A 12084-nucleotide genomic window follows, 5' to 3' on the forward strand; every position below is an offset into this window, starting at 1 on the left:
GGTAATTGTTAACTATGTCTTATTAGTTACAGGTGTGGCAGCTGGGGAGCAAGCACTGGGCTGGAGACCGAGATGAGACATTCCTTTTCAAATGGGAACTGATTGCAAAGGAAAGGCCGAGCGAGATGACCCGAGAGAGGTGGCATAGGGCTTAGGACTGAATTGGGCCACCAGTGATGAAGAGGGGGAAGGAGGAAAAGGAGAAGCAGAGAGGGGCAAGAAGGAGAGGAGAGGGGAAGAGGAAGGCAAGAAAGGAGGAGGGGAGAAAACAGGAAGAGGAGGTGTCCTCTAAGGAACCTGAGAAGTGGCTGCAGAGGAAGAAGAACCAGAAAAGGCCCGTGCCAGGGCAGGAGACCAGGCCGAGGGGAAGGCTGCAGAAAGGCCCAATTGTCCGAGTAACAATGAGACGGGTGACTCGGCCAGAGGGTGTAGTGGGTCAGAGGCAGACGTGGTGGGCTGAGGGGCAGAAGAGTGAAGGGGTGAAGTGAGACGGGCAGCCAGAGCCTAGGGACCAGCTGAAGCCCGTCCCCACAGTCGTGGGGCCTGGTTAGAGAGTGCCCTCGACAAAGCCCCGCCTGCGCCGAGCCGGGGAGGCAGGAAAGAGACCTCGCTTCAAATCCGGATTTTGCCACTAACTGTGATCTCCGACTAGTCACTCACCTTTTCTGAGCCTCAGTTTCCTCACCTGTGAAGTAGGAATAACTCCCTAATCAGCAGACTTTTCGTGAAGCTGCGGGAGGGGGCATCCAGGGACAGGGTCAGCCATTAGTCCTGGACCCTACCCGCTTTGTCCGAGCCGGGTCCCAGACCCCTGGACCCAGCCCCACCAGACCGCTCCCAGTAGCCACGCCCCTGTATGGCCCCGCCCCGAACCAACAAACCCCGCCCCACCTGGTTGCGCCACTGGCCCCGCCTCCTGACTAGCCACGCCCACCTGGCCACGCCCAGGTTGCCCGGGTCTCGCTCCCCACATCTCGGCCGAGCCGAGTCCAGAAGGGACGCGCTACGCCAGCTCTCCGCCGGCCGCCAGCCCCTGCCCCCGCGCCCATGGCCGCGCCGGGACCCCGCGCCCTCCGGGCTGCGCTCTGTGGCGGCTGCTGCTGCCTCCTCCTGTGTGCCCAGCTCGCTGTGGCTGGTAACGCGGGCCGGGGTCTGGTTGGGGCCTGGGCAGGGGCAGGTGGAGCGTGCCCTTCACCCAGGCGCCTGCCCAGGAGCAGTCTTGGCTTAGGGGGCGGGAGAGGACTTTCCAGATGTGTGCAGGACTCCAGGGATGGGTTGAAGGGGGCTCTAGCTGTGTGTGGAGCCCCGTGTATATATATAGACTCCAGATGTGAGGGATTAGGGAGCTTCGGGTGTATGGAAGGGAAGGGGCCCCAGGTGTGTCTGGGGGAGGCGGCTCCGAATGCATCTGGGAACCCCAGCTGTATGCAAAGGGAGGACACTCTGGCTGAATGTCAGGGAGGTTCTAAGTGTGTGTAAACATGTGTTTGCGGAAACTCCAGGTGTATAGTGGGGCTTGGGGGATCCAGGTGAGTGTATGTGTCCAGAGGGGTGAGAGCCACAGTAGTGGGGAGGGTGGCTGTAGCTCCAGTCCAAGGAGTTACTCCCACCCTACTCCCAGGTAAAGGAGCTCTGGGCTTTGGGCGGGGAGCCCTGCTTCGCAGGAACATCTGGCCAGCTGTCCGAGGGGCCTGCAAACAGCTGAAGCTCTGTGAGCATTGTGTGGAGGCGGGCAGAGCACACAACCTCTCTGGCTGTGTGTGGGAGCAATGTCCGCAGGAGGAACCAGGTATGGAGTTGAGCCCTCCCCAAGTCGAGTGCCCCCAGTTCTGAACCCCAGGGCCTTGGCCCCTCTCCCCAGACCTCTTCCCTGCACCTTCTCCCACCAGGACGCTGTGTGGCCCCAGCTGAGGTGGTCAAAGAAGGTTGCTCTGTCTACAACCACTCAGAGTCATGTCCAGGTAAGGGAGCTCCCGCTGGCCTAAGCCAAGTTAGAGGGAGGGGGCTGAGGTGTCCCCAGCCAGAGCTTGCCCTCCAGGAAGGGATCAGCCTCTCTCAGGGAGCGGACTATGCCACGAACACCAGGGTCCAGTTTCAACTCTGCCTTTAGCTCACTGAGAAGTCCCTTCCCCTCTCTGGCCTGTTTCCTCATCTGTGAATTGGTACAGCCGCAGGATCCGGGACAGGAGTGTGGAGGAGATGGGGGAGTTAGCTCTTCTAGTTTAAAGCATAGTGAACACTTTGGAAATTCAGAAGGGAGTGCGGGGAGGGCCTCCTAGAGGAGGTGGCATCAGAGATGATGCTTAAACATAGAGAGGGAGAGAGGGCACATCTGGTGGAAGGAACTGTGTGAACTAAGGCTTGAAAGTGAACGTGGACCCGGGGACAGAGGGCCTGGTCTGAGTCACAATCTAGCTGTTGGCCTGGACTGGGGTCTTGATGGGAGTTAGGGGGTGGGAAGGCTGGTTTGTTATGGATTCCCTGTCTTTTCAGCTGCCCACCATCACCCCACCTATGAACCAAAGACAATCACAACAGGTAGGCACTACCTGAGGAATGGGGCAGTGGGAGGACCAGAGGTGCAGGGAGGACAGAGCTGGGCTCCAGCCCTAATGTGCTCTGTGACCTCAGCCCTGTGACTTCTCCCTCTGAGCCTGTTTCCACACCTGTGAAATGGGTTGGGTACTACCTCAGAGAGTTGCTGTGAGGATTTTGAGGGTGTAGAACCTAGTTCAGTGTCTGACGCACCGAAGGTGATCAAGAAATGACGCTTCCTGTCCCTTCTCAACACCAGTTCTGAGGACTCAGGGTGACCCCTCAGGACCTGCCCTTGGTGCTGAGTATGTATGGCTCAGGTTGTCAGTAAGATGTCCTCAGTGACTACCTACTGCACCTCCGGGCCCAGAGAGGGTCACCAAGCAAGTTCCCGGCAGAACAGAGGTGGGAACCCCACCCCTTGGTTCCCACTGGCCCTCAGGGCCTGGAGGTCAGCAGGCTTGGCAGGGATGGCTGAAGAGGCTCTTGGTTAATTAAAGCCAGAAATGTGATCTCGGAGGCTGAATTATTGATGGCTCGGCTCCCTCCGGCTCAAGCCCCAGATGGGTCTTGTGTAGCTCGTTTCTTCCCTCTTCTGCTCCTCTTCCCCAGTGTCCTTCTCTGGGGCTCCCTGAGCTGCCGCTGGGACCACCCTTTGCCCTTCATATTCTCAGACCCCCCTTACACAAGCTACACCCTCTGGGAGGCAGACCCAGCTCCCGACTGCGCCCCTGTCCACTGCCCCAGAATGATCTCCCACCACCAGCCCTGCCCTGTGCTGGGCACCTGGCCCAGGACCTGAAACTGAATCCCTGGTGGGAGTTGATGGCTAACGTGGCACAGCTGGGAGCCACTCAGACAGCCTGGCAACCGTGGGCCCTAAGGCGGGGCAGGGGAAAGGGTCAGGGTGAGTTGGTGTAAGTCTGGCTCTGTCCTAAGTGCGGGGTGACTTTGGACAGGGCTAGCCCTCAGAGCCCAGCTTCTCCCTCTGACATACATCCTCTAGTCTCCGTTTATCCACTCGGTAGGGTGTGGGCCTCCACTTCTTCCTCTGCTCCTTCCCTCTCTAAGTAGGGACCCCGACAGTGGGTGACTCCACGATCTCAGGACCCGGAGTCCAGAAGGAAACCACATCATCTGAATCTGGGCTTTGAACCCTGAAACCCAAGGCTGAAAGAGACTCTGAGCTGAGGGGCTCTAGATGCCCCCAGTTCTGGGTCCATCCTCACCCTGTTGGGCCAGGGTGGGAGACAGAGACTGGAAGGGAGCTCAGTCACCATCTGGTCCATGTGATCAAGAGGCCCAGAGAGGGTGTGAGAGGCATCAAGCCACAGATCAAGTCAGGAGCAGAGCCAGGGCTGGAGCCAAGGCCCCGCCCTCCCCAGCCAGGCACTGTCCCTCTCATCAGGCACTTCCCAACTACCCACAGGATCTGGACTGAGCTTCTGAGCCTGCTGTTCAAGGCTCCCATAGTGAGGACTGGGGCCTCCCGGTGACCTGTGCCAGTTATTGGGGTGGGGCTGGGATCCTGGTCCACAGAGGCTTGCTATCACCTCCACTCTGCAGGAAGCCCCCCGGTCCCCGAAGCCCAGAACCCTGGCTTTGACGGGGCCAGCTTCATTGGGGGCGTAGTGCTGGTGCTGAGCCTGCAGGCAGTGGCCTTCTTTGTCTTGCGCTTCCTCAAGGCCAAGGACAGCACCTACCAGACACTGTGAGTACTTGGCCAGCCAGCAGAGTTCCGGCTCACTTCTCCGCCTGACTCCTGCCCCTCCTGCCCCTTAGTGTCAGTGCACTGTCTTCTCAATGGGGCAGCCCTAAGGGCAGTGACCCCTCCCACTGGCCCCCAAATGAGCCACACCCCTCCCTTCTCCCTCCTCCAGGTGTGGGGTCCTCTCTGCGGGTGATGGCTGGGGCCAGGACTCAGCCTGGGCCCTGTGTCTGGGAGCCTGGCTAAGCCCACCTGTCTTTGCCCCCTCATGCTGCCAGCAGGGAGGAGAACCAGTAGGTGGTAGCCCAGGCGAGCCTTCAGCCTGCAGCTCTGTGGCCACGGGCAGGAGCCTGGGTCGTGTGTGGTTTGCTTTTCCTCTGAGAAGGCGAGCTGCTCTGAAGCCCCCGTGTGCCGTGTGTGCTGTGGGGCAGGTTGCCACAGCCTCCATTAAAGTGTTTGCTCTTCCAGCTGCTGCCTGCTCTCTGGGGGTGGGGGTCCCCGCTGAGGCAGGGCTACCGCCCTGAGTGCCCTCTCTGTCTGGCCTCTGCAGAATCTGACCCCCTCCGGGCCTGGATGCCACACTGAGGGGAAGGAGGATGAAGAGGCTGCCCTCTTGGCCCCCTGGTGGGCGCTGGGGGTGGGAAAAACTTTGGTTACCAATTTCTGGCCACTGCAGGCACTGAGCAGGCTCAGTGCCCAATATCTGACATCCTCTCCTGTCCTGGGCCTGGTATCTGCAGCTGAGAGCATCCTTCAACCACCTGCTGTCTCCTCTGTCGTCCCTGAGGGGCCCCCTGCCTGTCACTGGGTCTGTGCCAGCCTCTTCCCACCGACCTGGCCTGGGCACTGTCCCAAAATAAAGGAACTCTCTCCAGCACTGTGCTTCATGTCCCATGTCTTGGGCTGTGTGTGGACTGGATGGGGTGAGGGTATGACCACCGTCTCCTCCTCAGTGGGAATTCAGCCTTTGTCACCTTTTAAAATACTTTCATCCGTTCTATGTGTTTAATTCCCTCCCCCTGCCCTTTACAGAAGAGGGTACAGCGACTCAGAAAGGCAAGTAGACTTGCTCAACGTCACACAGTGGGACAGGGCAGGGCTGGGATTTGGATCCAGGTTTTTCTGACTCCAGAGTGAGCAGAGCTTCAGAACTCCTGCAGAGGCATCTCCAGGCTCTCTAGGCTGCTGACGTTGGGTCTCTGCCCCGGTGCCAAGGTGGAGACACCCCCAGGACTCTCGACAGCCATTTCCATGTGCCTGGCCTCCCTCACTCAGGCCCTCCTGAAAAGCCCCGCCCAGGCCTGCCTCCCACCCTTCACCCCCAACCCTGGGCCCAGATGTCTTCCCTGACTAACCTCTTCCACCCGTGGGGCACTTGCTGGAAACTATGCTTGTGGCTGAGCTCGACATTTAATCCCATGACTGTCTGAGGAAGCTGAGAGAATAGAGAGCAACGGTTGAGAGTCCAGCCTGTGGAGCCCGACTGCTCTGTGTGAACTGGAGCAAGTTCTTTAACAGTTCTGGGCCTCAGTTTCCTCACCTGTAAAGTGGGGCAACAGCAGTATCCATCTCAGTGGGAGGCGGGGAAGGTTCAGAGCCGCACGTGCCCCATCAGCTTCATTCCAGGGCACCTGTCCACCCTTCCATCTGTGCAGCCTACCGTGGGGCCTTCGGCACCTCTTCCTCCCCCAGGCCGAGCCTCCTCGCAGGGTCTCCCACTGCAGCTGGAAGGGCTCCGAGAGACTCTGGGGTCCCCAGGGAGTTCCAGCTACTCCTTGGCCTCACAGAGGGCTCGCCTGCCTACACGTCGCAGCACCATCGGCAATGCCCCTCCGCCTGCACATGCACTTCACCAAAGCCCCCCATCCTCTCAGACATCAGCCTCCCCTCGAGCCACCCCTCCAGCCTCTTGTTACCCAGCCTGCCTTGCTCTCCCTCTTCTCCAAGCCTTTGCACAGGCAGTTTCTCCTGCCTGGACCACCCTCTGCTTGCTTCTCCACCCAGCACTTAAGTGCTGGCAAGGATAATGCCCATTCTCTCCAGGGCTGAGGGAGGAAATGCCCTCATCTCCTGCTGGCTTTCACCCAGTTAAGGAAATTTATTTATTGGATGTTTTCTTTTCAAAAGTAGTAGATGCCTATAAGGAACAAAAGGACGATACAGAAGTTTTTATAGAGTGAGAATTGCTCTTCCCCTGGTCCCACTCCCCAGAAATAACTATCTTTCACAGTATGTTTCAGACCTTTTTCTGTGAATTTACAACATGCACACATTTAGCTTTTTTAAAATACAAAATGCAATTGTGCTATGTGCATTATTCTGCCACTCTGTCCCTTTTGTTAGAGATCAGATTTGCCCTGACTTGTCCAGGTGGCAATAATTTATTTGCATCCTCTCCTGTCCAGTTGGGCCATTTCCACTTTGGTTATTAGAAGCAGCACCATGATGGACAGGCTTGTCCGCAGATCTTGGCACACCTGTGGGAGAGTGTGGGGAGAACAAGTCACTACAACTGGAATGGCAGTCTCAGAGTGGCCATCTCATGGATCCATCCTGTCTGGCAAGCTCGGCCTCCACCTTCCCTGATGCCCACTGGACCTCAGCCCGCCCCACCCGATAAGCACTGGGCCTGGCATAGAGGAGGCCCTCCAGGACAGTTTGATGAATGAATGAATGAATGAATGAACAAAGGAGCCTTCCTTCTCCTTCCTATCACCAGAGGTCTCTGTCCAGCTCAGATTGCATGCCACACATCTGGACCATGGCTGCTGCTTCCACACTAGCCTCCCAGCCTCCAGGCCTGCCCTGCACGGGCTGCCCATGTGATTGGCCTATATTAGCAACTGTTTCCTAGGCGCTGCCAAGGGCTCCCCAACAGACTTGAGGGTGGGCATGAAGTCACTTCGCTAAGGGTGCTTCTCCCTGCTGGGGGGCATAGACTTGGACAAAATCTTTGTGGCTCTGGGCATATAAGTGCCAGAGAGCACAAGTCATGCCCTGTCTTTGGACCTCCATTTCTCTTTGTTTATTCATTCATTTAACCAATATTTCTTGAGCCTGTGCTTTGTACCAGGCCTATAACCCAGGGCCAATAATAATGACGATGAGCAGGGCTGCGTAGGGATCAGAGGCGATGTGCAGACCACACCCAGCATGACTTGTGGAGTGCAGCAGGTGCCCAACAAATGGTAGCAGTGCTCATTCTTAATACTGTTGTCAGGGATCAGGGAAGAATTCCTAGTGGAGATGGCATTAGGGCTGGACTGTCAGGGACAGGTAGAGCTTCGCAGGTAGAGATGAAGAGGAGGGCATTCCAGATGGAAGGCACAGAATGAGCTAAGGTTCAAAGGCAGAAAATCCCTATGGGAATCTAGAGGTCTAGAGTGATGGCTGGGGAGCTCTGGAGGCCAAGGTCAGAAGTTGGACTCCATCCTGGTTGGACAGGACAGGGATAATGACCATTCTCTCTGGGGCTGAGGGTGGAAATGCCCCCACCTCCTGTTGGCTTCAGCCTGGGTGGGTGTCCTTGGGGAGAGACAATGAGAGGAAGTCTTGTATCATGTCCTCCTACCAGCCTGGCCCCTTATAAACGGGCATCCTCTATCAGGGGTACCAGCAAGATGGGCCTACTGTGGACCCCACTCTCCCTTTTGCTCCTCTTGCTTGGGAAGCCTGCCTGCATGAGGACCCAGGACCACCCCAGCTGTCCAGGTAGGGGCCTAGGGTGCCCTTTCCAACAGCACACCCTCATTCCCTGCCTGGGCGTCCTTCTCCCACCCAGGCTCACTAGCCTCAAGGAGCAGGGTGGGAGTTTGATAATCTGGGCTCTGCACATAAATGGATGCAAATAGATGCAAATAGTGCAAAACCTTGCCAGCTCCGGAGGCAAGTGTCCTGACAGCTAGAATCTGGGAAATAGAGAACAGCAGGGGGGTCTGGGAGAGATCTGCCCTCCATGCCCACCGTGTGCCCACCCGGCTCTGCGTTTTCTGCAGAACCCAGGGAACTGGAAACCAGCAAGGTTGTCCTCCTGTCCAGCTGTCCTGGAGCCCCAGGAAGTCCTGGGGAGAAAGGAGCTCCAGGTCCTCAAGGTGAGAGATACTGGGGAGCAGGCAGGGACCTGGGGTAAACTGGGGAGGCTGGGGGTGCACCAATTACTGTCTGTGCTGAAAGGCCATGATAAAGGAGCAAGGAAGCCTCTGTGTGCTGGGCTCCAGGCTGGGTGCCAGCATCCTAAGATCGACTCTGTGAGGTAGGTGGCACCATCCCCATTTTACTGAGGGGGAAAGTGAGCCTCAGAGAGGCTAAATAGTTTGCCCACAATCACAGCCAGTAAAGGGTGTAGCTGGGATTTGACATCTGGCTCAGGATCCCTCCTTGCTTTTCAGCCCTGGCATAGGGTGGGACTTAAAACATCTTTGCCTTTGGGATTTCAGGGCCACCTGGACCACCGGGCAAGATGGGCCCCAAGGGTGAGCCTGGTTAGTGTGTGGGACTGGGGCCTCTTTTCCTTTCTTTGCTTCTGTCCCTGGACTAGAGAGGGGAATGTCTCTGCTTGGCTGCTGCTCAGCAATTGGCTGTGATTGTCCTCAGGCAGGGGGATGGAAGGCTGGGAGGAGAGGGGAGGATTGGAAGGGCCTGGGCACTCTACCCTTGGGCAGTTTTCTGGCATTCCCTTGGGGGTCTCAGACCTCAGAGCCAACATGAGTCCTTTCCCTGGAGCAGGAAATCCAGCGAACCTGCTCCGATGCCAGGAGGGTGAGGCAGCCTTTGCAGAAGCCCGGAACTTGGAATCAGTTGGTGCTGGGGTGTTGGTGGACCGCCAGGTGTGACCCAGCCCTCCTTAGAACCCCCTTCAGGGGTCCTCGAAGGAGTCGAGAAGCCTCCTGGGGTCCCACACCTGACCTGTTTCATTGCCTGTGGGATAAGGGTTGGGGCATAACTTGGGGACTCCCCTCAGTCCATCTCCCTTTCCCCAGGCCCCAGGAGCTGCCAGGAGCTGCTGAGCCAGGGCGCCACCTTGAGTGGTTGGTACCACCTGTGTCTACCTGAGGGCAAAGCCCTCCTTTTGTGACATGGACACTGAAGGAGGTGGCTGGCTGGTGAGTGTCAGGTGGAGAAGGGAACCCCAGGCCAGGCCCAGTGAGCGCTTCTGCCCCTTGACCCCTAGAGGGAGCCAGAGCCCACTGGAGCTGAGCCATTCCTTAGAGTAACTGACCAACATTTACTGAGCTCCCAGGGGGCCTGAAGAAGTCTGAGAAGGCTTCACAGAGGAGGTGCCATTTGAAAGGGTCTTGAAGGTTGTGTAGAAGTTCTCTAGACAGACGAGGTACAGAAGGGCATTCCAGGTAGAGGGAAAGACAAACACAGGGAGGCAGGGGAGTACAAGAGGGTTGAGGGGACCATGTGAGTGAGTTAAGAGCAGGTATGAGTGGTCGGCTGAGGTCTACTGGTGTGGGTCCACCATGGATTGAGGGCCTCTGCAAAGGCCAGTTCATGGAGGGCACTGAATGACTGACTGAGGAGCATGGAGGGCAATGGAGAGCCATGGGAGAGTTTTATGCAGGGGAGACTTCTGTTTTGGAAAGATGACCCACACTACAATGTGGGAGATGCATGGCAGTGGGGGACAAGAGTGGAGGCAGGGACAGAGGTTAGGAGGACTATAGAGGTCCAGGCAGGAGAAGACAGAGGGCAGTGGCGGCAATGAAAACAGAGGTACCTAGACTGAAAGATATGTAGGAGGGAAACTACAGGGTCTGGGGACTGTTTGACTTGAAGGAGGATGTGCAGGGAGCATCAGGGTAAGGCCACGAGTCCAGCTTGGGCCTCTGGAGGTGACCTCTCTGCTCTAATATCTTGGTTCTTATCATAGTAAATTAAAGCAGGTTATTTTGAAGCTGACTCCCAGCAGGACTGACCATCTCCCGAAGGCAGGGACAACATTTCTATCATTTCAATCTCCTCCAGGACTTGCAAGGCTTTGGTGTGAACTTGAGTGTCAGTAAAAGTTAATAAGGGAATGTAGAGTTCACCAATGTAGTCACAGGCAAAGCTCACTTGGACTCACACTTTATCAACAAGCCCCAATCCCAAGGCGGGTGTTGGCCCACCGCCACAGTGCACCCACTCTCAGCTGCCACTGCCCCCGGCTTCTCCTCACCCCACACCTAGCCTGGAGGAACGGCTGGTGTGCTGGCCTTCTCTGCCTCCCTAGGTGTTCCAGTGGCGACAGGATGGTTCTGTGGATTTCTTCCGCTCTTGGTCCTCCTACAAAGCAGGTTTTGGGAGCCAGGAGTCCGAATTCTGGCTGGGGAATGAGAATTTGCACCAGCTTACCCTCCAGGGCCAGTTCCCCACAGGGTCCAGGGAGCTTGAGGGGCATTCCTCTGGCATTCCGAATCCCCACCCTGGGATCTGAGGCTGCCTCCCTCCCTGCCCCCTCCTTCCCTCAGGTACCTGGGAGCTGCGGGTGGAGCTGGAGGACTTGAATGGCAACCGCACCTTTGCCAGCTATGAGTCCTTCCGCCTCCTTGGGGACACAGATCACTACCAGCTGGTTCTGGGCAAGTTCTTAAAGGGCACTGCAGGTGAGTGACCCTAAGGTGGGCCCGAGAGTAGGGGAAGAAGGCGAGGGAAGCTGGATCCTTGCCCAGTGCTGCCACTGCCTCCATGAATGACCCAGGGCAATTCCTTCCCCTCTGTGGGCCTCAGTTTCCTCATCTGAGAAATGGCAATCATGAGACAGGGTAGTGTAAGAGTGAAGAATTTGGGCTCTGCAGGCAAACTGACCTGAGTTTGAATCCACCTATGTCACTTACTATGTGACCTTGGGCAAGTCCCTTCTGCATCAGAGCCCCAGTTTCCTCCCCCAAAATGGGCAAGGAGGCAGGGAGGGAGGCTGTGGGAGCCATCTGGGGCCCTGTTGAGGGTTAGCATTATCTGCTTTGGAAGAGGAACCAGGGAAGCCTTTTCTTCAGAGAAACAGTGACTGTTGAGGGGAGACTTGAGGGAAGTGGTTATGAGGAGGTACCTCAGGGGGGCGCCTTTCCTGCCCAGGCATCCGAGAAGTCCCTCCCAGCTCTCCCTGGCAGAGGCGCTCAGGCTGCTGATGGGAGCTGGGTGGAGACAGAGGAGCTAGAGGGAAGCTGGGGATTCTGGGAGGGGACAAGGAAGGGGGAGGAGCTAGTGGCTTGGGAGCCACAGTCCCTATACACGACCCAGTGCCCCTGTGACTAGCTGGGTTACCTTGTGCAAACACCCTGGCTCCTTGGCACTGCTGTTTTCTCACGGGGCCTGATAACATCCACCTGGTAGTTGCTCTGAGGCTCCTGCAAGATCCTCTCTTCAAGGGTGCCAGGCATGCTGCCAGGCACCAAGGTGCCTCCTCTCCCCTCCCTGCTAGGGGACTCCCTGAGCTTCCACAGCGGGAAGCCCTTTACCACCCACGACGCTGACCATGATACAAGTAGGGGCAACTGCGCGGTGATTGTCCACGGCGCCTGGTGGTACGGATCCTGCTATCAATCCAATCTCAACGGGCGCTATGCGACGTCCCAGGCCACTGCCCACAAGTATGGCATCGACTGGGCCTCAGGCCTGGGCGTGGGCCACCCTTACCGCAGGGTTCGCATGATGCTTCGCTAGGGTACCTTGGCAGCCAGCATGCTTATCTCTCTTGTACAGCTTCCGGACCCTCAGTGACCCCTCCCTGTTGCTAACCATCTCTGCTCTCTTGTCCACATTTAAAAATAAAATCATTTTAACCCTTTCCTGGCTTGCAGACTCTTCCAGTTACTGGGAAAAACTCAAGAGGACAGAGCAGGAACATAGGTTTCAGC

The 12084-nt window shown here is 57.2% G+C and overlaps 2 protein-coding genes across 6 annotated transcripts; both read left to right on the top strand.

Annotated features, from left to right (window-relative positions):
- Positions 1-944: 944 nt before the first annotated feature.
- Positions 945-5120, top strand: CD164L2 (CD164 molecule like 2). 5 transcript variants are annotated; one of them, XM_014853593.3, is made up of 6 exons: positions 945-1135; positions 1622-1789; positions 1890-1961; positions 2494-2538; positions 4102-4246; positions 4984-5120. In XM_014853593.3, the coding sequence occupies exons 1-6, from the start codon at positions 1048-1050 to the stop codon at positions 4985-4987; spliced, it is 522 nt and encodes a 173-aa protein (XP_014709079.1). In that variant the 5' UTR covers positions 945-1047; the 3' UTR covers positions 4988-5120. The 5 variants fall into 5 exon arrangements, with proteins under 5 accessions (XP_014709079.1, XP_014709077.1, XP_014709078.1 ...); XM_014853591.3 differs by having other exon boundaries at positions 4525-5119; XM_014853592.3 differs by having other exon boundaries at positions 4794-5119.
- A 2654-nt stretch (positions 5121-7774) lies between these two features.
- Positions 7775-12014, top strand: FCN3 (ficolin 3). The gene is given in 9 exon segments (XM_044770133.2): positions 7775-7954; positions 8239-8334; positions 8680-8724; positions 8969-9001; positions 9223-9307; positions 9309-9345; positions 10461-10590; positions 10699-10833; positions 11649-12014. Coding segments are annotated over 9 exon segments (975 nt in total). The 5' UTR covers positions 7775-7782; the 3' UTR covers positions 11891-12014.
- The last annotated feature ends 70 nt before the right edge of the window (positions 12015-12084 follow it).

This window comes from Equus asinus, chromosome 5, assembly GCF_041296235.1.
Source record: "Equus asinus isolate D_3611 breed Donkey chromosome 5, EquAss-T2T_v2, whole genome shotgun sequence".
Taxonomy (NCBI): domain Eukaryota; kingdom Metazoa; phylum Chordata; class Mammalia; order Perissodactyla; family Equidae; genus Equus; species Equus asinus.